The sequence below is a fragment of the Notechis scutatus genome, chromosome 4 (assembly GCF_049901735.1).
Source record: "Notechis scutatus isolate UNSWTSFEM ecotype Mainland chromosome 4, rNotScu1.2, whole genome shotgun sequence".
Classification (NCBI taxonomy): domain Eukaryota; kingdom Metazoa; phylum Chordata; class Lepidosauria; order Squamata; family Elapidae; genus Notechis; species Notechis scutatus.
The window spans coordinates 124666838-124693406 of record NC_142012.1 but is presented as its reverse complement, the minus strand read 5'-3'; the positions used below and the strand labels follow the sequence as shown (position 1 = coordinate 124693406).

Sequence of the window (26569 nt, the reverse complement as noted above, 5' to 3'; positions counted from 1 at the left end):
ATCTTAAGTTGGACTACCGGTAGTCCTTGACTTACAACCATTTAGTGACAATTTGAAGCTATAGCAGCACTAAAAAAAAATGACTTGCAACCAGCCCTCACACTTACAACTGTTGCAGCATCCCTCTGATCATGTGATCAGAATTTGGTCTCTTGGCAACCGGCATGTAGCTATGACGACTGCACCATCCCAGGGTCACAAGACCACCATTTGCAACCTTTCCAGGTAGCTTCCAACAAGTAATATCCACGGAGAAAGCCAGATTTGCTTAACAACTGTGTGATTCTTTTAACTGCAGTAATTTGCTAAACAACCATGGCAAAAAGGGTCAAAATCCACTCATTTAACAATCACCTTGCTTAGTAACAGAAATTCTGGTCCGAGTTGAACAGTGAAGGCCTGAGCCGTTTTTTGGGATGACCTCTGGCAGGAGTAGGTTGGGGGGGTAATCCTAGCTCTTCTTGATCCCTTGGCAGCTTTCAGTACTATCAAACATGGTATCCTTTTGGATCAGCCTCAGGAGCTGAGAGTGGTCAACAGTTTTCTATTGGTTCACCTCCTTCCTCCAGGTGTTGATAGGAAGTGAGAGGCCCCTGCTTCGTAGAGTGTTGCAGGGCTCAGTCTCTCTGCTCCTTTTTAACATCTGCATGCAGCTGCTGAATGACATCAGTTGTCACTACCAAACAAAGGATCATCAGTATGTGGATGATACCCAGCTATATATCTCTATCCCAGGTGAAATAAACAAAGTTATAGATACCCTTTCATGGTGCTTGGAGACATTGGGGGTCTTTCTAGCTTCAGCTGAAGACTGGTGTGACCGAGTGGCTGTATGGAGGAGGGTTCCCTCTATCTGGGGGGGTTATCATTTTTAGTCTTGAACGGGGTTTGCCCTACTCCAGACAGATCCAGAGCTGATACGCAGATCCTCTTGGATTAATGACCCCTCAAGGACAAGGTGGCAGTCATGGCTAAGACGTTTTTGTTCAACTTTATGTTGTGCACTAGTTACGCCCTTTCCTGGATCAAAAAGCCTTTCTTTCTCACTTACAGACTACCGCAATGCATTTTATATGGGGCTATCCTTGAAGAGTATCTGGGAATGTAGAATATGGAGACACAGTTTCTATAACACCTCTGCTATGTGAAATGCATTGGGTGTCAGGTTTACTTCTGGGTGCAAATCAAGCTGTTGACTGGTTGATGTAGAAATTTGATAAATAAAATGAAATGAAATGTATTCCTTATCCCTGCAGGAGACTTGGTGATTTTGGATGATTCTATAGCATCTCCTTGGCTGAAAGGCCGGAGCAGCTGGGGCGCCAGTGGCTTCTTCCCGTCATCCTGTGTTCGAGAACTCAGCCTCTCAGGTTTTGGATCCCGATTCCTACGTGGCGCAACCCTGGAAATGCCATCCTATGCTCTGGGTCAGGCCCGAGCACTGATGAGCCTTTCAGCCCAGATGGAGGAGGAACTTGATTTCCAAGAAGGGGATGTGATTATCATTGTTGGAATTCCAGAACCTGGATGGTTTGAAGGGGAGATTCAAGGTCGCCGTGGCATCTTCCCAGAGGGATTTGTGGAGCTTTTGGGTCCCCTAAAAACCAACAATAACCCAGATGACCCAACTTCATCAGAGATTCCAAAAATAAATGGAACGAAGGATACATATCCCCAGGAAGAGGAGAAGTTGTGGAGGGATGAAGTGGCATTGCCGGGACCTTATGGGATTGCCCTCTATCGGTTCCAAGCCCTGGAATCAACAGAACTAGACTTTGAGGTGGGGGAACGGATCCGGATTCTGGGAGTTCTGGAAGATGGCTGGCTAGAGGGAGAACTTCGAGGAAAACGTGGCATCTTTCCTCACCGGTTTGTGAGGTTGGAGGAGAACTACCTACAGCAATGGAAATCTGGATATTTGCCAAAGGGGGTGGATTCTGTTATAGCCAGTCTTCACAAAGCAGGTTCCCCTGGCATGTCGGAGGAGCCTGGATGGAGTTCAGACCATACTGAGGAAAAGATTTATCAACTTCCTTTGGATTCTTTGGACTCTGAAGTAAAACAGAACCAAATACCAAATCACCAGAAGGAAGGCTGCCTTGGCTCTGTTCCTTTAGACGTGTCAGGCACTTCTTCCCTAGATTCTGATAAAACTGTAAATGGAGTTTCTTCCATACCTCATTCTCCACTTCAGGTAAAAACCCAACACTATGACCATTTGGATAAATCAGAGCCCATTCAAACCCCCAACACTTCATGGGACCATTTGAAGGGCTGCAGGCGCTTTGAGCAGGATGGAGAGGCTCATAATCTGATCCGCCACAAGATTCGTTGTGAGGACTTAATTGTTTGCATGGATGGTCAGCAGCAGAATCCTAAATCTCATTCTTCCAGCTTCAGTGGAACAACTCAGGAGAGCTTGGACATTTGGCCTACCTGGCAAGGGACTCAGAATGAACTCCCTCAAGGTGTGGCCCATGGGGAAATCTGTGGGGACCTTGATTCAAAACTGACAGAGCAGTTGGCTCAGTTTGAACAGAGCCTGACAAATCCCATAGGTGGCCACGGTGGATGCGATACTTTTGAGCAGGATAATGTTGCTCGGCATTTTTCCATTCTGGATTTCAATTGTGAGAGAGATATCGTGTGTGGTACTGTAGAGAATACTTCACAGAGAAGAAAGGTGCTACGGCCGCCCCCTCCTCGACCTGGTGTCCCTGTCTCTGCCTCACCACATGTGCCAGTAAGGCTCAGCCCCAGCAACCCCGCTTTCTCTCAGAGTAGTCCACCTTCTATGCGGCCCTCCAGGCCAGCACCACTTCCACCTCCAGGGAGCCAAAGGAAAAGCCCAGCCACAGTTAAGCAGCAGCTGGGGAGCAGAGAGAGACAAGGGAACACTGTTGAGCCTGGAAGGACATCTCCATGTCCTTTCTTGTTGAATCGAATTCAGGAATTAGAGCAAGAACTTGATTTTTACAGGAAGACTCACACAGAGCTCAGTGAAACACTGGAACAGCCACAGGATGAGGCTGGACGAGCTGAGACACTAGAGAACGTGGACCTCTGTGACTGTAAAATATCATCTCTGTGCCTGGAGCTACAGGAGCTGAAGGGTGAGTATTGTCAGTCTCGGTGAGGGTGGATAGAGAGGACAGACCCTACCACACACCTACCTTTTGTATAGGTGGAATTTAAAAAGGAGAAAAGAATATATGTAGTTCAGGTTGAAATTTTGAATCCTTGAGACTCTCTTGAGTTTGGCTGTTCGCTTGCAGACATTTCATTACCCAAACAGGTAACATTATATGCATGGTGAAGTGTCTACAAGCAAACAACCAAACCTAGATGTCTATGGAGATTCTCAGTCATCCAGGTCATCGTTGTCCCAAAGGTGCTTTTTTCAAGAGGCAACTGGACTTTCTGGTTTTTCTCATCCAAGAAGCCAAGAAGCTTCTTGGATGAGAAGTGAAACATCTTCAAAGAAAAAAAACAGAAAGTCCAGTTGCCTCTTGAAAAAAGCACCTTTGGGACAATCAAACCTAGGGAGCACCAAGGACTCCACAAAGAAAGAGGAAGTAATAGGAGACTATTCAGCCCTATTCTCTCACAACATATTTCTGGTTTTTAAGGTGCTCAATAATCTAAACTGCCTCTTGCTCTTCCAGGATCTTTGACCGGGGCAAGTATTTACAGAAAAGATTTTTATGTTCAATATCTCATAGCGTCTTTCTAAAAGAGGCCTCAGGCTGGGAAGAATGTGTCAGATTGGGTCTGTACAGGTATACTTGTGGGGAAAATACATTCTAGATGTCCACTTTTCTTGCTTACAACTGTAATCAGATTAAACTGTAACTTGAGCAGTGTAATGCATTAGTTATAAAAAAATTCCTTAGCTTTTGAACATGTGGTTTACTCACGGGCTGGTTCTGTGCAACTACCATGGTGTGACAATGTTATCACCACAGAGCCACCTAACTTGTTTCAGGTGTTAAAAATAAATATGTATGATTAATGGGGAAGCAAATTCCTTTTAGTCCTCACCCCTTTTACTCTGATTCTGTCTGTTAACAGTGAAACCCTGCAAAAAGAATGCAAACAGGTAAAGAACATGCAAGTAGCCCTCCAAAATGAATACTGTATTTAGGCCAAAATGCCCAAACAAGTTCTTATATATCCTACAACCCTTATATATATCCTACAACCCAGTATGAAGCAGAATGGAATAGCAATAGAAATAGCACTTAGACTTACAGTACATCTCCTAATGTTTTACAGCATTCTCTGGGCGGGTTAAATGTCAGCATATTGCCCCCAAACAATCTGACTTCAGAAGGATGGAAGGCTGAGTCAACCTTGAGCTACTTAGAATCGAATTTCAGGCTGTGGGCAGAGTTAGCTTGCAATACAGTAATGCATTCTAACCAGCAGGATCAATATCAATTAACTAGAAATTGAGAGGGGTGAGGGTTGGGGAAAGAATGAAAATAATAAAGTTGCTCTGAATCTCAGAAGAATATCTAGCTGCCAATCGCCATGTGCATAAATTATAATGTGCAAATGTTTTTATTCCATTTTTATTGACTAGAAAGCTATTAGCACTTGGGAAGATACCCTTTAAAATGCCTGCTATCTTAAATCCACTGAATAAATAAGCAGTTTGGCTCATCTGAGTTCTTTGCAGAGCATCAGAATTGTTTCTTGGTGTTTTTCTCCTCTTCCTGCTCCCTCCCCAGTAATGATTATGTAATTTTGATCATTTTTATGAGGCACGGAGACTTGAGAAAAATAGACATGGCCAAATAAAAGAATTAGTGATCATAGAAAAACAGAAAACATCTTCTTCCTGTTATCTTCTTAGAAAATCTGCTAAGAAGGTGTTTTTGTGTTTTTCTTTGAAACCTGTGAAATTAAGTTGGCTTTCTATGTAAACTGTTGTATTCTACATTAAATGTCACAGTTTTATTTTCTGAAGTTTTAATCATTCCCATGCTAATTATCAACAACTTAGAGTGTCTATCTAGGATATTTTAGGCTTGAGGCAATGAATTAACTGAACTCTGAGATGTGAAAAGCATTCAGGCCCAGGGCTGTATTGTTTACTATGTATTTGGGTTTCTTGGGTGAGAATGGGTCACTGGGAAAGCAGGTCTGTGGACCTAATAATGTTAAAAGGGGTGCATGTTTATCTATCAGTGTACTTTTATGAATAACTGTTGATGCGGGATATCTTAATAGTCAAGATTATCAGCGTTTCTACTAAAAGAAGACCAGAGACAGCTAAAAATCCAGAGTTCGGCAATTCTCCAAAGCTGCGTGCTTTTTAAAAACGTATTCCCACACCCAGAGAAGTCCTTGGGTGATATAAACACATAACCCACATGCTTGGTTTTCCTGAGCCTACGAGCCCTAAAGAGAGGTCACTTACTCCTGCCTTTAGCATTATAAAGCAGAGAAGCCGGTTTGGGCAGGGCACTGGTCCAATTCAAACTGTGGCATTCTTGTTACTCATTACCTGCCAGCAACAGGGAGAGGCTGTCTGAACTGGCTGCCGATTGAGTACGAAGGTTACACAGCTTCTCTGTTGTAGGCAGTTAGTCAGCACCGTCTCAGGGGTGAGGTGCAGGGAAAGGGTAGTTATGAAGAATGGTGAACTTCTGAGGAAGGAAAGTGGGTGGGGTGGGATAAGAGCACACCAGGAAGAACATGAGTCCAGAAATCAGATAAACTCTCCAGCACAACAGATCTGTCTGTCACAATTCCCTAACCGTGAGTACAAAGACTACCGCTCTGGAAGGAGAGGAAAGATTTATAAGGAACATGGGCAAGATGGTGGTAGCGAAGACTGGAAGAGCAAATATAGAAACAGGGACCTGTATGGCACCATCAGACCTGTGAAGAGAGTCTGTGACCATTTCAAAAATGGGGATAGTGGATACAGGGAAGGCAGCGTGACCCGAAACTGCAAGGACTATGTGGAGGAGGGTAAACAATCCGTGGACCAGAGGAAGATGAATCTGTATGTGGAGCATGAGACAGGAAGCAATGGCTATTTGGAAGAAGACGGCTGCTATACAGACCTTGAAAATAACACCCAAGTGGTTCACAAGAAACCTTTTGTTTTGCGTGAGGGTGGCCAGGATGCTGATTTTAGATTCTCCAGAAATGCAGAACATTTGGATACAAACTGTTTGAAGGGAAGTTGGAATTTCAGTGACCGTCCAACAGAGGGTTGGGAAACAGGTGGCCATACCTTGGACAGGAATGATAAGAAGAAAAATGACAGGTATGTGGACTATAGCACTGACTGGAAATACTTTGGGAAGCCAGAAAGCTTATTTATGTTGTGTGAAGTCTCCCCCAACCCCCAACATTCAGGAGCAATTTCTGGGAGCTGTACCACGGATGTTATAAAACAGTCTGCTATAGAAGATCCTCCACCTTGGTCCCTGAGAAATGAGAATGGCAATCAGGAATTAGACCCTGGATGTGAAATTGCCAAATCACAGTATGTGGCAGATACCAAAAGGATTGAAACTGCAGCAGGTGGACAGGTCTGGAAGGGTGGGTGTCCCAGGACACGTGCCGGACGCTCAGACTGGCGTCTGGACTGGGAGGATGAAGCTGGAAGGGTAGGTGGCCCAGAAGCCTGGCAACGGAACAGCTGTTATCGTCGTACCGCTCCCAGCGTCCTCAGGCGCCATATTAAAGGAAGCCAAGGTAAGTTATGGGAAATCATCAAAGGATCATAGGGCAAACTACAGTTCTTTGGATGTTAACACCTTCCCCAAACAAGCAGCCCTAAAACAAACACCTGCATTTACTACCGCATTGGAAAATGAAGAACTGCCTGTCATTCATTCATCAGCTATGTTATAGAAATTAAATAATGGTTTCTTATACTGTAAACAATAATCTTTATATCTTGGGCTTGGTTTCTTTTGGTTGGGATAAACGGCTACAAATTAAGATGCCCAGCATTAATAAAGTAGCCTGCTAAGCTCCCTTTCTCGGTATGGACTAGCTTCCAAAAGAATATTTGAGCTCAGGACTGGATCCTGTGCAGTTCTTTGCATCTCTTTTGTTGGTTTATTAAGGTGTTGAACAAAGACCCTAAAACTAGCCACCCCACCCCACCCATGCACCTCACTGAGGTACTTAGGCCATTCCTTCTCAATTCCATCTACCTGTCAGGGCTATTGAGGGGTTGAGGGGACTAAGTAAAAACTGATCTGTATATCAAGTTTCATAAATTTCAGAGTTCTAAATCTAAGACAGGTTTATTTTATTTTATTTATTTTATTTGGTTTGTCAATTACTTACAAGATAATAGGTATAAGTAAAAGCATAGTTATGAATACATGGATATATATAAGAAAAATAAAAGAAACAATAGGACAGGGATGGTGTGGACAATTAATTTTCCCAAGGGACCACATTGAGAAAGAAGGACTGCTGTGAAGGGCGGAACCAATAAGGCTGTGAAATGTGTAGGCATGCACACAGAAACCTATGTAAATTAGGGAAAGGGGGGAGAAATAGTAATCGCCTTCGAATAAAAGAAATATAGTTGTTTTGTGTGTACTTATATACATTTAATTTCTAATTTCTCATTGAACTCACATGGGCCAGACAGGGACAGTTTAAGGGCCAGATTGGCCCAGGGGCTGTAAAATGCCCAGGTTTGGTCTAATCAATACATATGGTAAATATTCCATAGAACCTCTTGGAAGTCTTGGGCTGTGAGATTCTTACATGTATAGAATTTAGATGCTGACCAACTCCCAGGCTATCATGGAGAAGACTCCAACTGTCATGGAGAAAATGTGTTTATGTGGTTGCTAGGAGTCCAAAACAACTTTATGGCACATAATCAATTAATCAACTTTCTAACAGTTCTGGGCAGTAAATAGAAAATTAGCACTGAAGAAATGTTAGATAAGTCATTATGTAGAACAACTACCCAGTTCATACATGAAATTTTTCCAATATTGTGTTAACTAGGATTTTTTGTTAAATTACAGCATATTAACAGAGTGTGCTAAACTACAAATACATCATATTTTAATACCAAGTGTAAGCCAACCAATATCTTTGGGCTGCAATCATATCTTAGTCTATCCTTCTCCAAACTGGCTTATTTTTGATATCTTGTTTTGCCACCCTTATAATTTTAAGCCAATTTATTTGTGAAAATTAATTTTCCTGGGTTTCTCATTTACTGGTGAAGTGTTTAATTTTCCTTAATATGAAGCTTGCGCTCTTTTGAGAGTATTCTTTGCAGCAGTGGCACATGCATACCTGTCTTACAGCGTGTCCATTCACTTTGGTGCAGTTCACTTGGATTAGCTAAAGGAAATTATCTGTACTTGTATTGAGAAATATAGGTGAGAAATGCACTGAGTTTTCCTTTGCCTTTAAAACTAGTGGCATCTTTAAACTTCATGCAAGTTACCTGTGATCAAACAAAGTGTTTTTGTTTGAAGTGGTGTAGGGTTTCCTGCTAGGGGGTTGGACTAGAAGACCCCCAAGGTCCCTTCCAACTCTGTTATTCTATTCTATTCTATTCTATTCTATTCTATTCTATTCTATTCTATTCTATTCTATTCTATACCATCCCAGTTTTTATGTTCGGCTATTGTGCTAGATGCTTGCCATGCAAGCAATATGTTATTGTTCCTTTATTGCCATCAGTGTACATAGACATTTGTAAAGTGACTCAAGCAAAAGATAGTATGCTCTGGTCTTACTTATCTTAAATCCTCCCTTATGGGTTCCCTTGGAATATGAGTGTAACAAGGCGAGGTGGGCTTAGATTTGAAGGCATCTGAATCTGATTAAGCCTTTCTGTATTATCAATCAGATCTTAGATTACAAAAGGAGAAGCAGAGCTGATGTGTGATTAAAATTTGGACATTTGGCACCTGGCATGTATTTGTAGCATCCTGAGGTCTTTTTATCTTTTTATCTTTCCAAAAAGCTGAGAAGCAAAGGCAATGAGGGAAGCTGAATTTGCTTAACAACCGTGATGATTTGCTTAACCACAGAAAAATAAGGTTGTAAAATTGGGCACAAATTACTAAATAGCCACATCACTTAACAACAGAAGTTCTGGGCCCAATTATAGTCATAAGTTGAGGACTACCTGTAACACAGTTTTCATAATTTGCCACCTCCCAAACAGATACTTATGTGTCCAACCTATACATTTTATTACTCTGGGTGTAACAAGATACTTAATATTATTAAGTAATTTAATAATAAGTTCTGGGTGTAACACTTAAGTTTCTTATGTTCACATCTGCTATGTAACACACACACACACAAATACATATATACATACATACATACATATCATGCACTTCTATATACCAACGTTCTACTGTATGATAGGTTATTATCTGCTTCATCTCTTACTTCTGCCTTTATTATCAGTTATACAATGCTCAGCAGACAATGGCCTTAGTATTTCCTTCAGGCTACAAAAATTTCTTACCTTTCAATAAAGCAAACATATTGGACCCACATTCATGTTAGTCTGCCTAGTGTGAAATTTGTAGCCATTGACCAGAAACAGTGATTTCTTCCAGTCTGAAACGGTGGAATATCTGCTTTTCTTTCCCTACTGTTCATTATTATGCTTATAATTATGATTATTATGCCTTTAACTTGCTTTTCATTTAACATTTCTTTGTCATGCATTCCTTGACTTTCTTTAGTCCAAGAAACAGGTAGCTAGGTGGGCTTGAAGTATTCTTGTGGCTCTTCTAATGAGTTAGATTGCAAAATGTTTGGTCATTCCGTAGTCATCTCTTATCTGAGCATAAAAAAGGAACTGTGTTTGATTTTCTTTATGAGCAAATGAGCAAACACTTACAGGTTCCTTTCTAGACAACCTAGTGGAGGTTATTGGCCTTAATCTTTTCTCAAACTGGCATTTAATCCTCCTATAGCTGTTTGTCCATCTGCCTCTATGCTGTTTAAACCTTTCTCAGATTTTCATAGTTTACAGCAGCTAAAAGGCTGAGAATGACTAATGAATCTCCCTACTTCGCCCCATGCAGCATTCCACAGACAGTGCTTCATAGTTCAGTTTCCACTGGAGTAATACAGAACACTGACACTTATGCTGTATTTGTAATTTAAATTCTAATTAGAGCGAAAAACACAGTCACAAAATGATGAGAAAATGATATATATATTGTGCAATAAATCCTTTATTCAAAATTCTGATCCAAGATACCCCAAGACAAATAGAGATCATAAATAGCAAAAAACTGAATTATGCAACTAATATTAATGATACAAATAAAGCTAATTTATTGATTAGGTTCTAATTTCTCACATTTCTATTATCTCTAAAGATTATAAAATAAGTCAATTCCTGAATTACTTTATTCAACCCTACAATCTTAACAAGAAACCTGTCATGAAAATAAATAAAATAAATTTTAAAATATGTACTGATTAGTATGAGTACTAATCTCGTATCAGATTTTAAGAATAAATATGCAGATCTCTGAAGATTGTCCATCCAGCTAAACTATCAATCTTTTTTTACTGTTTCTCAGAAATTCAAATATTGTCTCCCTCGCTGTTTGAAAGGTTTCCCTTCCAAAGTTCAGGGAGAGACTTCCAATATCAAGAAATGTTATTCTTTCCAACCCAAAGCATTTGTCTCAGGATTCTCTCTGTTTACCTATCACTGTGATAGCCCTTTGAAAACAGAATAGTACAGAATCAAAGTTAGTATAGGAAGAGACAACAGTAAAAGAAAAATCTAACCCTTTATCAAAAATTTGATAAAGGCTAGATAAAACTAGGACTGTAAAGGAAAGTAATGTCCTGAAAAATATATCAGTCCCTATGGGAGATGCAACTGGACAGTAGTTTTGAAATGTGAGCACCAATCCATTCAAATTTCCCTCCTTGTCATTTGATCCAGAGCACATGAACACCTTCAAGGGGTTGGAAAAAATCCAAAACCTGTGCTCTGGCTGTTTAGCCACTTTGTTTTTTTCAATACAGTTTTTGTACAGTACATTCACAGTATTCCAGAGAGTCATATTCATATCAGTAAAAACAATTTTGCAAGAAGCATCCATGTTTGTCAAATGTGTCATATTGTTGGTCTGGATTAGTTTCGGATAATATAAACTGAAGAATTGGGACATAGCCAGCTAACTTGTGTGACAATTACCTGAGAGTTTGAGACTTGCCAGTTATCACTAGTTTGCTTGCAAGATCTGGCTAACTTTGGGTTAGGATGTAGAGAATTATCTGATGGAAGTAAACACTACTTTTAGATTTAGAAGAAGGTGTTTCGTTTATGTTAGGTAAAGAACAAAGTTTCCCATACTTCAGTACAAAAGAAATTCTGAGCAAATCAGTTTTTCTGTATTGCTAGCTCACACACTATGCCGAACTGAAATCCTAATAAAGAAAAATTATCCTATATGAAGAAAATCACTGTAGCTTATAAGCCAGTTTTCAGCAGTTTTAACTCTTAGCCATTGTAATTTATTAAATAACCATGATTAAACAAACCATAATTTAGTAAGGGTCCTATTCTTCAAGATTGATTTGTATTTTAATATGTTGTAAACCATTCTGCAGGTTTTTTTTTAAAGGCATAGGATATATAAATTAAAACTTAAATATAAATATTGAATTATGGAACAGTTCACCCAAGGAAATACTTAAGGTTTACAATCTACTAATGACATATTGAAGCTTTGTGAGAAATTATCATAAGCATGTCTGCCTTGTTTCTACATCCTTGTAAAGATGGTTTGCTGTGTTGGCCAAAGATTCCTACTGAAGGGCTGAGAAAGATGCACCTGTGAATGTGTGCTCAGAAACTGCCTGTGAATAAGAGGAGGAGATGCAAGATAATTTCTAATAACTTCAACTGGTGAAAGAAAGATTTTCTTGGAAAAGGTGCTCCTATAATTACTGAACCTGCATCATAACTATGCATGACCTAAGCCAGGGGTGTCCAACCTTGGTAACGTTAAGCCTGGAGGACTTCAACTCCCAGAATTCCCCAGCCAGCAAAGCTGGCTGGGGAATTCTGGGAGTTGAAGTCCTCCAGGCTTAATGTTACCAAGGTTGGACACCCTGACCTAAACTCAGAAAATCTTGGTATAGCTCTGCTCACTAAGAGCTTTGGCCCCTTCCTCCTGCTGGAGTAGGAAATCCCAACAAATTTCTAAGGGAAAATGCCTCTTGGCAGAAAAAAAATATTTCCTGTCATGGCAGCTGGAGGAGAGCAAACTCAGTGCCTGGATTCATAGGTGACCCTTAGCTTACCTTCTTACCCAACCTTGTGCCCTTCAGGCATGTGATGCAACATTGAGCAGAACTCCCCTTCTCCAAACAGGGGGCGGTTTCATTCAGTATAATTATAGAATAAACTGCGGTTTTTGCACCTAACGACAACTGGGTGCATTGGGATCACATTCAAGCAACATACAAGGCTATAACCTGTGGCTTTGTAAATGGGCATGGTTATCTTTGTGCAACTCAGCAAGACAAAACCAAGCCATGGTATGTAGGAGCCCAGCCATTCTGTGAGTAGGATTTCTTCTACGGCTGAAGGAATACCCCAAAGAAGGGTATCAAGAAGTGTGGGGGAACCCAGAGTTTTGCAGAAGTAGAAAAACAGGGTAGGAAGGGAAAATCCTAAGAATGAATCAATAGGGTGGGAAATTGGAGGAGAGGGGAGGGATAAAATACAATATCTGGGAAGGGTGTATGGTGGACTGACTTGGCAATACTTTTGTTGCAGATTCCAGTTTGAGAAGCACAGCATTACATACTCAGAGTTACAATCTACTGGTTTTCCTGGGTGCCCCTGCCCCTCCTTCCAGCCGCGATTCCTCTCCAGCCTGTGCCTCAGCTGAGTGGAGGCCGGTCCTTTGTCTCCTTGTTTGCTCTGCTGCTTTTTAGACAAAAAGCAATGAAGCCTGAAACAGAAACTTGCTTTCAGTTAGATATTGTGGCCGTGTGCATGTCATACCTATGGAATTTTCTCTGGGTTGTAGTTTTGTAGTTACACTGGGCAGAAATCCTGGGATATTTTTTCTCTCTCCTGCAGATGTAGGACTTACTCTACTAGAAGGATCCTTGGTGCTCCCTGAGCTCGACAGACATTTCATTACCAAACCAGGTAACAGCATCATTGCATTGATGATGTTATCTAGTTTGTGTAATGAAACTTATGCAAGAAAACAAGCGCAGAGAGTGCCAAGGACCCCTCATTTCATCCTTGAACTGCAAATATTCTCCTGTGTCATTACTCTGCTAGGTTGCACCATTGTTTGTTTCCTGATACTGCTCACAGTGTGTGTACATTCAAGTGCAAACCACGCCTTCTTGGAATTTCTTATACAATGCACTTGCTATTTACTCCCTCAGAAAGGGAGGAACAAAGAACAGCAAATCCTAGCTGTCTGTTGCTTGAAAGACAATGCAGAAGGCTGCTTTCATTTGGCCTTCCAAGTTCACATACCGGGCTGGATGTTTCAGTCTTGTTCTTAATTGATGGAATCATTCCCAGGTTTTTTTCATTAAAGAAGCCCTACAATGGGTGTGGAGGCTACACTCAAGAGGGCCTTCAGTAATTGCTGCCAGATTACAGTGTTGCTGCAGAACATTTCTAACACAGGGACCTTCTTTTCCCAGTAGTTTCTGCCCATCTGATCAGCTCTAATAGGGAAGGAACTCTTCGAGCCCCATCCTTCAGGAGCCATAGGACTGTGTCTTCTATAGCTATGCCTCTCCTTTAAAATGGTGTTCCACTTAAAGTCAGATCAGTACCAAACTGTTGACATTCAGGATTAACGATCAGTATTGAGAAATCAATGATTGCACTTTTTGATGATCTCTGGTGTGATCAGGATGGTGGTGATGCATCTATCCTGGCCTTCCTGGTTCTCTCTTTTGGCGCCATTGATCATAAGTGTTCTTCTATACTGGCCTAAGAACTTAAGTCGGGACATGGTGTTGTAGTGATACTCCTTCCTCCAGGATTGATTCCATTTGGTGTTGACAGAGGCCTTAGGGTTCTGTTCTCTCCCTGGCCCTGTTTAATCTGTACATAAAACTATTGATTGAGATTCTCAGCATGGGTTGAAGTACCATTAGTATAATGATATCAGTCACTATACAGAACACCTCTAACCCTGGTTGATGAAGTGATGTGCTCAAGATTCTTTGCCAAGCTTAGAAGGCTATGGAATCTGGAGGAGATTCAGTTTAACCCGAGCAAAGCCAAATAGCATTGAGTTTTAGGGGTTCCCATATCTGGGCACTTCCCATCATTAACTGGTTGGGTTAATACTCCACCAGATAGAACCAGTGTGCAATTTTGGAGCCTTTCTGGACTTCTGTTTAAGGAGCGGATAATAGCAGTAGCCAGGAGGGCCTGTGCACAAATCCATCTTGTGCACTAATTCCACCATATCTTGGTCCCCTCCCATTTGGACTCTTGCAACATGCACTACATGGGCTACCCTTGAAGATCACTTAAAGGTTATAGTCGGTTCAGAATTCAGCAGTGTGGGTAATTAAGGGCACAACACAGTATGCCCACATCACAGCTCATTGATTCCCAGTCAGCTTCCAAGGCCAATTCAAGGCACTGATTATCATGTATAAAGTCCTTCTTAGTACAGGGCTGAGTTACTGCAAGATTACCTACCTGTGATTATTCTACATTCCATATGATTTTATATGGTGGAGGTTAGGGTGGCTCCAATTTGTATAAGGCATTGAAAACTTGCCTTTTCCTTCAGGCACTGATTGGTCCAGGGTGCTAGGTGAACTAATCTTTAAAGGTTACTGCTTTGAAAGAGATTGGCCTCAGGTACACTATGTTTTGAGCACTCTGTTATTATTATTATTTTAACATGTTGTTTTGTGGATCATTTGTTATTCTCATTTTAACCTGGCATTAGCTGCTGGAGTCATATTTTACTATTGGAACAGGCATATAAGTAAATAAATAAATGCCTCCAAGACCCGGATGTTCTGGAAATCTGGTCCTGTCCCTGCAATAGGCGGTTCTTGCTGTTCAGTCTGTTTTCTTCTATATGTTAAAATGACTAGGTGGTTTTAGTTTGACACATTGGTTATTCCCCACCACCATCACACCTTTTATATTATTGTTGTTGCTCAGAGCCCTTTTGGAATTGAGCAGCCTATATATTCCAGTAATAATTAAATAAACCAGTACAGGTAGATGTAGCTTCCATTTATTTCTTGTAGTGATTATATGCCTGGGTTTTGGGGGGAGGAGGGGGAAGGGGTGGCAAGATATTTATGTGTGTTCCCATCAAGCTTAGACTGTGATGGGAACATTTACTTTTGCATTCCTATCTGTCATACAAATCTTGTGAGGCCAGTGCTTTTATTAGAAAAAAGGATTTTTTGTTTCTGCTGTGATTATGAAAGGGACTACAGTCCAATGTCTGACTACACAACAGAGACCATATTTAAGATTCTTAACTTTATAATTGGTGATTTCTTCAAGTTGTATGATCATTAAGAAAAATGCCTTTAACAGTAACATAAATAACTCAACAGGTACAAGAAAGTGTTAATAGAAACTAATGAATCTACTGGATTTCTCCACTAGGTAGCTGTTAAAAGTGTAGAAACTTCGTCAAGAAAAGAAGAGACAGTTCCAGTGTGAAGCATAGCAATTTGTGTAATTTCTGTATCTTAAGAGCATGCCTTTACTAAAAACCCAGGCACTTAGGAGGAAAAGTCATGTGATTAGGAACAATGTTGGGCAACAGTTGCAGAGGAAGGCAATATCATCTCCATGCTATTGGACTGGCAGCTTTGTGGATGACCAGGTAATGGAAAGGCCAAAGGATGGGAGTGCTTGGTTCATCCTCTATATTCCAGCAGGAGGGGGGAATTTAAGAGACAGGGATTTGGGTGGTATAGGTGGAAGGACAAATATGAGGGAGGCTTAAAGTCCAAACCTGGAAATATTTTTCTCTTAAGTTGAAGAAATTTTTTAGATAATATTGACAAAATATAGATAACTGGAGAAGTGGAGCTGGGCCCCCTCCCCCAGTTGCTTAATCAAAGTCTTTGTCAATTACATGTCTATGCCAATATCCTTTATCTTTCCTATGTTCCACCAAGTTATCTTCATTTAGACCAGGGGTGTCCAACCTTGGCAACTTTAAGACTTGTGGACTTCAACTCCCAGAATTCCTCAGCCAGCTTTGCTGGCTGAGGAATTCTGGGAGTTGAAGTCCACAAGTCTTAAAGTTGCCAAGGTTGGACACCCCTGATTTAGACAATTAAGGATCATTCTAAACCTTCAAGTAGGCTTCATAGCAGCAAAGAAAAAAGATAATGAAGGAAAAGGTCCCGTCATCTCAGGATTACATGTTGACCTAATTTGAAACCTCCTTAGCAAGACACAAGATATTTCGACTTCTGTAAAACTGTATACCAAAGCTGTGGCCATTGCGGTTGCCAGGCCTGAGTGAAGTATTACATTGAGGCAAGAAAGTTGTTGATGAAAAGACAAATAGCATTGAGCAAAGGATGGACCAGTGTGAAGTCACACAAAATGTGGCGTTCTCACTGCCCAGTGCTTGCTTTCAGCCATTAGGATTATCAGCCTCTTTTCATACAGCCAATTCTTGGCTGAAAACAGCGCATCCATATGCATGTGTCTCTGCCAACGGCATTGGTCACTGGTAGTAGGCGTAAGATACAAACTGCATGCCGGTAAACTTCTAGTCATGGAAGAAAAGAGGGTAGCAGCTGCCAGCCCCATTGAAATGCAGCCCACTTGATCAGAATTTTTCTTGATCTGGTACCAAGAAAACAAACCTGCTGTTGTGCCAACTAGTGCAGTGATCTCTACCCATTGGGTCAACTTTTTTTTTAATGACCTTTGAAAATAATAGCATTTATTGTAAAATGCTGTTGGTAGGTTTCCAGAGAGAGAGAGGCGGCTGTTTTCCAAGTGTCATTTGGAGAACACTAGAAGAGGGATGGCAGAGTTTGCTTTGATTGAGTTATTGATACATTTTTCTAACACGTGTAAAATGAGGGAAACGCTGTTAAAATTCCTGGAAGTGTTTGATTGCCATCATGCCCGGGGGAGCAATTGCTTCCTTTCATTTTACGCAACCCTGGCGGTATGGGATGGAGTTATGGGAAAGAGCCTCCTCGGGAGGGACCCGCAGGCAGGCTGCTGGGAAGAGAGCACGTGACTTTTTCTTTCCCTTTTGAAAAGACTCCATGCCGAGGATGTGCCGGGCGGGGGAGGGGGGAGGGGCGGGGGGTTGTTGTTCTGGGACCCAGGAATCTCCATGTGAACCTGAGCCCGGGGGTGTGGTGGGCTGGTTGGCTGGCTGGCGTTCAACAGCAGGTGCAGTAGAAAACCAGGAATCGTTTCAGGACGAACTCCCGAGGAGCCAACCTGGATGCCAACCTCTTGCTGCCTGGATCCTCTTTTCCCTGTCGTCGAAGTCCAGGCAAAAGTAACTTCGCTTTAGAAGCAGGTTAGCAGCATTGATTCACTTGGCGGCAAAACACGATCCTGGGTCACGATAAAAGTGCCCTGTTGTTTTGGGTTTAGCCGGCCGCGCCCCAGCCCTAGTAACTTGTGCAACTTTATACAGCTGGGGCGCGGCTGGCCGAATGTGGCCCTTAGCTCTTTCCTGGTAAGTAAGATCTGCATTCGCTCAGCACTGCCCATCGGATAGCAAAACTTGTTATCCGACAACCACGGAGGCCTCCTTTCAGGGGGAAGGAGCATCGGATCTGAAGAGCTGGGCTGGTCGTGTCCACGGCCGGCTATTCCCAGCTCCGGGCTTTGATGTTGCTCCAGATCTCGAGAGCCTCTCCCTCCCCGGGGCCATTGAGATGCTAACAAGCGAAGAGCGCCGGCTCTGGGGGTCTGCTTTGTTCGGGCGACCCTTATCAGAGCCAGGCTCCACTTTGGAACCGCCACTGAGGAGGACGGGGATGGCCTCTGCATTCGGCTGGGCGAAAAGCGGAGGGAGGTGATGGCAGGTAGGATCCGGGGAGGGGGCGGGGGGAGGCGTTTGGCTGGGTTAGCGCTCCTGAAGTTGCTTCGAGCCAGTCGCGGAACCTGCTGCGCGCTCCTTTTGGCCGAGGCCACGCCTTCCTCTCGCTCCTCTTTCCAGCCGGCCCGGGAAGAATGCCGGGCTGCAGCCTTAGCGGCGCGTCCTGGGAGGCGCAAGTGCAGCGCTCTCCGTAGGAGGAAAGCTCAGGGATGAGAGGCCAGAAGCCCTGGGGTCGTTGGAGGAGAGGAATGGCTCCTAGGTTTTGTTCATGGCTGCGCCGCTGGGTGCCAGTCCCTCGCTCCTGTCCTAATACAAGCCCACGTTCAAAACGGCCCCCGTTCGTCTCTCCAAATGGGCCGCATCTTGCGAAAGGGCATTTGCTGAAGCGTGTGTTCAGACGCTGTGTTTTATCTCTTTGTTTCTTCAAAGAAACACAGTCGATCATATTCAAAAAATCCCTTAACGTTCAATTCCTTCCGGCTATAGTCCATTCAAAGGCTGCCTCTGATTCTCTGTAATCTTCGTTAAATTCTGCTTATCTCCTTCCATTTTTGCCCCCCCAGGAAAAACTTGTCCTTTATATAAAGTAGAATAGTGTCATTGGAACACTTTTTGCATGTGGAAATTAGTCTGTTATTACAGTATTTCCTTCTTGAGATTTTTAATATTACATTCCCTAATTTATATGCTGAGGGTTTTTTTATGTTTATTTGCAAATTCAGAATTTATTTGTTTTGCATAATTCCATCTTTATCTCCATCTCTCTCACTGTTAATGTAGAAATATAAACACTAGCATCTGATTCAATCTCAGCGTAAAAGAGCCATTTTTTTTCTTGTAAAATTAAAGACTCACCTGACTGTTCTTGATCTGCGAAAACCTGCCTCCCCCTTATGAACAATAGTAGCCAAACCTTTGAATTCCAAACTGTAATCTTGAAAAAGATCTATGTCTTCCAGTAAAATAAGTACATTCCTTTGAGTCATCATTTTTAATCTTCATCTACTAACAAGCTCCAAATTATCCATTAAATAAAAAACATCTTTGGTAGTATACCTAGTGTAGGGGAAGTGTATGAAACTATTAAAAAGATTAAAAAGGGGAATGCACCTGTTCCATATTGAGTGCCAGCTACTTACTATAAATGTTTTAAGGATGAGCTTTTACAACAAACACTATTATTTTACAGAATGAAAACATTCCTGATAGCTGGGAGGAGGCTAATAAGGTCCAACACTTGACTTTAGCAAGAAATTATTGGCCAATATCTTTATTGAATAATGGTTATAAATTCTTTATCATGGTTGAAAAGCTAAAATAATTTTACAAAACTTTATATTCATGAAGATGTGTGTTTTTATCTAAAAGACAATTGCAAGATAATATTATAAATATTTTGGATATGCTAAAGTATTTGGAGCAACATTAAAAAACAAGCTGCATTGGTATTCTTAGATGCAGAGAAGGCCTTTGACAATTTGAATTTGTTTTGTTTTGTTGTCCTGGAACATGAATCTTGCAGATACTTATTAAATGGGTAGGATTTACCCATTTAATCAGAAATAATTGTAATGGAGAATTAACAAAACCTTTTGAGATTCAAAAAGGGACGAGAGAAGGTTGCCATCTCTAGTCTTGTTCATTTTAGTTCCTGATTAGTATTGAATAGGCCAAGATCAGAGAATCAGGGGAATTAAGAAACTCATAAATTAAGGGTGTTTGTGGATGAACTGGTATTAGTCTCAGAAGAACTATCTAGAGAGAGTAGAAACATTAATGGGAAAACTGAAGGACTTTTGTTTGCTAGCAGGTTTAGAGATTAGCAATCATAAATCAAAGATGTTAACAAACATTATGAAATTAAAAAGTGAAATAGAACCGATGGGAAAAAAATGGTATCAAAATTGAGAAAAATGCAAAGTACTTATGTATTTTTATGACAAATATGAATTGTATATTGTTAAGACATGCAATTAAAAATATGTTAAGATGGAATAAATTAAATTTGTCATTATTAGGGAGAGTTTCTGTAATAAGAAATCAAAGTACCATAAACAATGACACAAACATACCTAACATATAACTTTAGATATTAGTTAAATACAGTATAAGGTGTTACAGGATGCAAAGCAAAGAGGAGGAGTGGAGTTACTGGATTGGAAAATGTATTTTGCAATTTGTTGTTTGGTCTGGGTGAAGGAATGTATGTTGCTGTGAAACAAGTGACTTTTAGAGTTACAAGATCATAACCTGGGATTTGGATGATGTGGATAATTATGGCAAGATAAAAGTAATGTGGATTTTAAAAATCATTTTATTAGATGTGCCATGTTGAGAATATGAAATAGATATAAACCCTGGCTGCCTCCAGAACACCTCAGAAGAAGCATTTCACAGAAGCAGGCAAAGACAAATGGGCGATATCCCGGGAATTATTAGAAAATCAAGGGAAATATAAGATTAAATCAAGAGAGCAACTATAGCAGAAAAATACAGTTAGCAATGGTTTTCTCATTTACAGTTATCAGAAAGATTCAAAATGGATAAAAAGACTTACCGTAAGGCAGAATTTGAAATATAATTTGAGTCAGCCTGTTAGGGTCAAACGTTGGGACATGACCAACCTGATTTTATGACCTTTTTTCTGGCGATTATTAAGCGTTTGGTCATTAAGCAGACCCATTATCGGTTTTGCCTAAAACCAGAAGTAACCGGCCATAAATGTGGCTGTATTGCCAAATGTGACCATGGAGGCCAATGACCATTGGAACTTCAAGACTGGGTCACAACTCCCAGTTTTCATAACATTTCATATGTTAAATGGTCTCTAAATGACAGGTTCTAAGTCAAAGTACCACATGCAGAGAGAGAGAAAGATTGGGCACTATCCCCCAGGGTGGAATAATGAAATTGACAAAACTTGCTATGACAGACAAACTAAAAGTATAAAATATTTAAAATATAATAATAAAATATACTTAAAATATAATTATGTTTATAACTGCAGTGAAGAATATTAGAAGCTACTTCTTTGTAACTTTACATCTTTAACTTTTTTTCTGCTTTTTTATTTTATTGCATTTTTTCACTTTTTCTATTTCTTTTTTGCCTTTCTGTTCTAATTTGGTTTGTATTAGTTCCTGTTATTGTTCTTTAAAGATTTAATAAAAAATATTTTTAAAAACCCCTTAACATTAATTGCTGCACTCAAGCCTTACAACAACTAACCATTGTTCTCAGGATGGTAATGGGATAGTTTTGCATTCTTTTAATGTCCATTGCACACAGAGTGCTGAAAAATTAAACAAGAGACTTCCAAGCAGTTTCAGAGCTGAGGTGGTATTCTCTTTAGTGTGTTGCTACGAAAAGAGTATTTGTTTTCTTAAGTTTTCGCAGGTACATTTACATGTATGTTATTCAGCTTTGTTTGGGTATTTTCCCACGTCATACAGAAGCCTGATGATGGCAGATGAGATTCTGCCGAAACGTTGCTACAACTTTAAAAGCACAACTATAATGACATGGGAAAATACCCGAACAAAGCTGAATAACATACATGAAAAGAGTATTTATGTCTACACTTTCCCATTCTCTCCAGTCTCCCAGACAACAACAGTGTTTCATTAAATCTAGACAAGCAGAAGTCAGCACAATAGTGATCCATCTGTTCCATTCTAGGATAGTAATAAATCAGGATTGTGTTGCTTCCATTGATGAATACTTCTGATTTTGTTATAGTGCCTGATTTCATTTTTGGAATGAAAAAATAAGGAACATTGAAGGAAGAATTGAACACCCCTAATATTTTTTGATCCTTTCTCATTTTTTTTGTTTTAGTTGTTACAATGGATCCATAGCCCAGTTCCATTTAATATGAATTGAAAAATAACTCCTACTGAGTTAAGAATAAATACGTCTATTGCAGTGATGGCTAACCTTTTCAACACCAAATGCAATGCACGCTCGTCCCATGCATTCATGCACCCCATGCATGTGAATGCAACCCTACGCATGCGCCCCACCCTGCGCATGTGTCTCCTGGGCATGTGCCCCCACACATGCACGGGCAAATCCTGCATGTGACCTGCTCCCCGCGTATGCATGGCAGAGACCCGAAGACCGGTTGGCCGGCGGGAGGCACACACATGCGCAGCAGAGCTGAGCTGGGGCGACAAATCACATGCCCAGAGAGAGGGCTCTACATGCCACTTCTGGCATGCATGCCATAGATTCGCCATCACGGATCTATCATGTCATATCCTTTTCTTTTAAAAATTATCATATATAGCACTTTAAATACTTTTTGGTTACTTGCAGTGTTGCATGGAATAAACAAAAGATGGATAGGTGAATATGTTGCTTTTTAAATTCATTACATTCTACTTGCACTTCAGTATGTCAGTCATTAAACTACAATTTTAATTAAAATAAAAGTAAATTATATCTAGGTATATTAAAAAAAAATGGAGTGACATACAGTACTTAGTCTGGTGCTACTTATTATTAGATTTTCATTCCATCTTTATTGCCTTATAAGTAACAGAAGGCAATGACCATACAAAATACTCTTCCGTGTTTTACCCACAACAACAACCCTGTGAGGTGGGTTGGGCTGAGAGAGAGTGACTGGCCCAAAGTCACCTAGCTGGCTTTCATGGCCAAGATAGAACTAGAAACTATAGCCTCCTTGTTTCTAGTCAAGCTCCTTAACTACTACACCAAACTGGCTCTGGTCAGACACCATCTACCCAGATTTTAAAGACATTTCTCTTATTTTCTACGGTAAATAAGATCAATATAAATATGTGCTTTGCAAAATTCTCATCCCTTATGGCAACTTCTAGTCAGTGTTTTTAGGAGAGCCCTACTACGGAATTAGGTCCATCACCTCCCCTTTTTAACTTTTACCTGAGATCATCTGATGGCCTGGGATGCAGTACCATCAGTACATGGATGCTATCCGTGCGTCTTCACCCTTGCCGGGCAGGTGATGCTCTTGCAGTGCTGGCTGAGTGCCAGGAGGCTGTAAGGGTCTGGGTGTGGAGGAATTGGTTTTGACTCAACCATGGCAAGATTCAGTGGCTATGCGGTTTCAACCACCTCCAGGCTATCTTTGACTCTAGAAGGGGTGCCAATCCTCTGGACTGAGCTGGTGCACAGTTTGGACATCTTAGATTCACAGCTCTTGCTCAAGGAACAGGTGGCAGCTGTGACAGAGGAGGCCTTTGCACATACGCATCTTATACCCCAGTTGCAGCCTTTTTTGGGCTGTGAGGTCTTGCTCATAGTCACTCAAGCCTTGGTCACTGCACATGTGGATTATTGCAACACACTCTACATGGGGTTTCCTGTGAAGGCCATCCGGAAGTTACATCTGGTCCAAAATGTGGTGGAATGTGCAGGTTACTCCTGGTTCCCAGTTTCCTTTTGAGTGCAGTTCAATATGCTGGTCATTACCTTTAACACCATATATGGCATGGGACCAGGTTTTCTGCAGGGCCACCTCTCCCTAAGAACACCTGGCTGTCCTTCCAGATCAGACAGGGTGGGCACACTCCTACTACCCTTCCTTAAATATTGCCATCTTACAGAACCTAGGAAATGAGCCCTTTTCCATGGCAGCCCCTGCCTTATAGAACATCTTCCCCCTGAAATTTGGCAGGCCCATCCTTCTGACCTTCCAAGAAGCACTTAAGAGCTGGCTTTTCCCTAAAGCCAAGGGATAGAGTGAAATTGATTAGATGAACTTGTGGGCTGCATGTGAAAGTTTAGCTATAGGTGCCAGGTTTTAATATATGTTTTTTGTTTCAATATTTTTATTGTAAATGGATGGGTTTTTTATGTGAGCTGTTTTGGGCAGCTATATAAATATTTAAAATATATTTGTTACCTATAGATCTTAGATGGAAAACCTTGTACAAACTTCCCAGTATAAATCTGGTCAAACTGTCTGATACTTGGCCCTTGCCAATGTCAAGGACTAGAGCAGGGGTCCCCAACCACCGGTCCGCGGACCGGTCCGGTCCGCGGAACAACTCCTACCGGTCCACGGCTTGCTGGCGCCCGCCATCTTTTTCATGAAAAAGTGTTTCCGGTGAGCTTTTCCGGGTAGAAAGCTCACCGGAAGCACATTTTCATCAAAAAAGATGGCGGCGCCCAGCTGATGCCGGTACCGGGCACAGCGGCCAAAAAGGTTGGGGATCACTGGACTAGAGGACGACTTTCATTCTCCTAATTCATTGTTTCTACGAACGCAATCATCACTTACTGAAATCCTCAGACTAATCACAAGTGGGAGAAGGCAGGAAATACGTGGGTAGCGCAGCTTATGCGAAGAGACTGTTCAAGACTAAAAGACCCTTTTATCTGCTAAAGGCCAGCTGATGGTCTTGTGTAAGTTGCATTCGGCTGAGAGCCTTTGCTGCTTTATATTGAGCTGCTGGGCCCGAGTTTCTGTCCTGATTCTGTCCTACTCTCTTTCAGAAATGACTCTGCTAACGTCCCAGTCAACATCACTGGAGTCGGCACCTCCCGCAGCCACCACACCAAACCCAGAACAAAGAATGCTGGAGAAGAGAGCGAAAGTCATTGCCGAACTGTTGCAGACGGAACAGGATTATATCCGGGATCTTGAAATGTGTTTCCAGAAGCTCCTGGTGCCATTACAGGAGGCACAGGTGAGAGTAACGTGTAGCTTTTCATCAGGAACAGAACAGGATTGAGTCATAGTGAGCCACTGAGTAGAGTGGTTAGAGCACTGGATAGCATTTTTGGAGATAATGCAAGAAATTAAACCTCCTCTCTCCCTCCCTCTCTCCCCGCTCCCTCCCTCTTTTCTTCTTCTTTTCTTTTATCTATCATTATATCTACCATATTTATATAATTGCCTGTCTCATGGATATTAACTGGGCAATATACAATAGAAAACAAATCATAAAAAGACAGAAACATTACAAACTTCAATCAAAGTTTATTAAGTAATCCTGAATCAGATCACTTGCAGATTTCAGGAAGACAGGAAAGGTATCAGCATGCTAACTTGAGCTGAATTAATTGTATTTCTATAATTTTATAGAGAAGCAGAGATCCTGAAGTGGTATTTTCCCTGGAATTTGCAGAGGAATTATGTGCTCTGGAATTGAAAGGGCCATTTTCAGCTGTTCTTAGTATCCATCATCCAGCAATGATGATGGTAGTCTGGATTTACAGGCTGTAATTCTTGGTGCTCAAACAGTATTTATTATTGTTTTATAGCACTGCTTTATATTCAATGGGAAAAGGTCACAAGATGAATTTCCATTTGAAAACAGTCTGCCCTGGGACAAATTGCCCTTTGCTTCCTCCTAGATGCCACATGTAGATTGTGAACTGCTGTTTGGGAACATCTGTGGGGTAATTGCTTTCTCAAAGAAGTTGCTGAGCTCCCTGGAAGCCGCAGATGCTATTGGTATGTGTTTTACCTATTGATACTTGTGATAACAGTGTTCTGTGATAACCATTCCAATGTAACCAAGTTCCATGACCTCAGCATACAGTCATGCTGGCCGCATGACCACAGAAATGTCTTTGGACAATACTGGCTCCCTCAGCTAAGAAACAGAGATGAGCACTGCCCTCTAGTGGCCACGACTAGATGAGGAAACCTTTAATTTTACTTGTGGGATATCTGACTGGAAGGAAAGAGAATTATTAGAGGAGGCCAAGGTAGGTCTTGCTTAGCAGATGCCTAAGTCAGCCTTCCTCAGCCTTGAATCCTGCCCCATCCCTCAGGTGTCTCCCTCCCTCCCTCCCTCAGGTGTCTGCCTCGTTCCTCTCTCAGTCACTCTATCGCTCCTCCAGCAGCCCAGGAAGAAACTGCTTCAAAGAAGCTGGGGGTGGGGGTGGGGTGGCTTTCCTGTCGCCACAGCTTCCCGGGCGCCCGTTTCACCCCCACCCGCCCGCCCGCCCGCTCGCGGTTCAATCCACAGTGCTCCGTTCTACCTGCCTGCCTGCCTGCCTTCTTCGTTTCGGAGCAGCTTCGGCTGATAAAAAGGCGAATAGTTATTATTCTCAGCCGAAGCTGCTCCCAAACAACCAGACAGGCAGGCAGGCAGAACGAGCACTGTGGATTGAACCGCGGCGGCGGGCGGGCGGGGGGGTGAAACGGGCGCTCGGGGAAGCTGCGGCGACAGGAAACCCCCCGCTTCTTTGAAGCAGTTTCTTCCTGGGCTGGTGGAGGAGCGAAAGACTGAGAGAGCTGAGCCAGAGAGCAGGACAGGCTTCGGTTGCTTCCTCCCTCCCCTTCTTTCATTTGTGTCCTTGATCCCGATCCCAGCAGCATTCACCGAAGGCGAAGAAAGCCGCCATTTTTTTTAATTTTTTTTTCTTTGCGGCCCGGTAAAGAGTGCTCCACGGCCCGGTACGGTCCGCGGCCCGGTGGTTGGGGACCCCTGCTCCAGATGGTAATTCTGGTAATTGCAGTCTGCAATTACCCACTGCCATAGCCGAACCTCTAAGCATAATCT

General features: G+C 41.8%; 1 protein-coding gene across 6 annotated transcripts in view; it reads left to right on the top strand.

Moving 5' to 3' along the window:
• Positions 1-26569, top strand: part of DNMBP (dynamin binding protein) — a 224312-nt gene that overhangs the window by 189438 nt on the left and 8305 nt on the right. The window contains exons 4-7 of one of the 6 annotated variants that reach the window (XM_087964762.1): positions 1257-3126; positions 6452-6717; positions 24549-24742; positions 25413-25512. In XM_087964762.1, the coding sequence (XP_087820888.1) occupies positions 1257-3126; positions 6452-6717; positions 24549-24742; positions 25413-25512 (2430 nt within the window). Of the gene's footprint in view, positions 1-1256; positions 3127-5607; positions 6718-17922; positions 18052-24548; positions 24743-25412; positions 25513-26569 lie in introns of those variants that run through there. The other 5 variants (XM_087964759.1, XM_026678027.2, XM_087964758.1 and 2 more) reach the window with 5 other exon arrangements.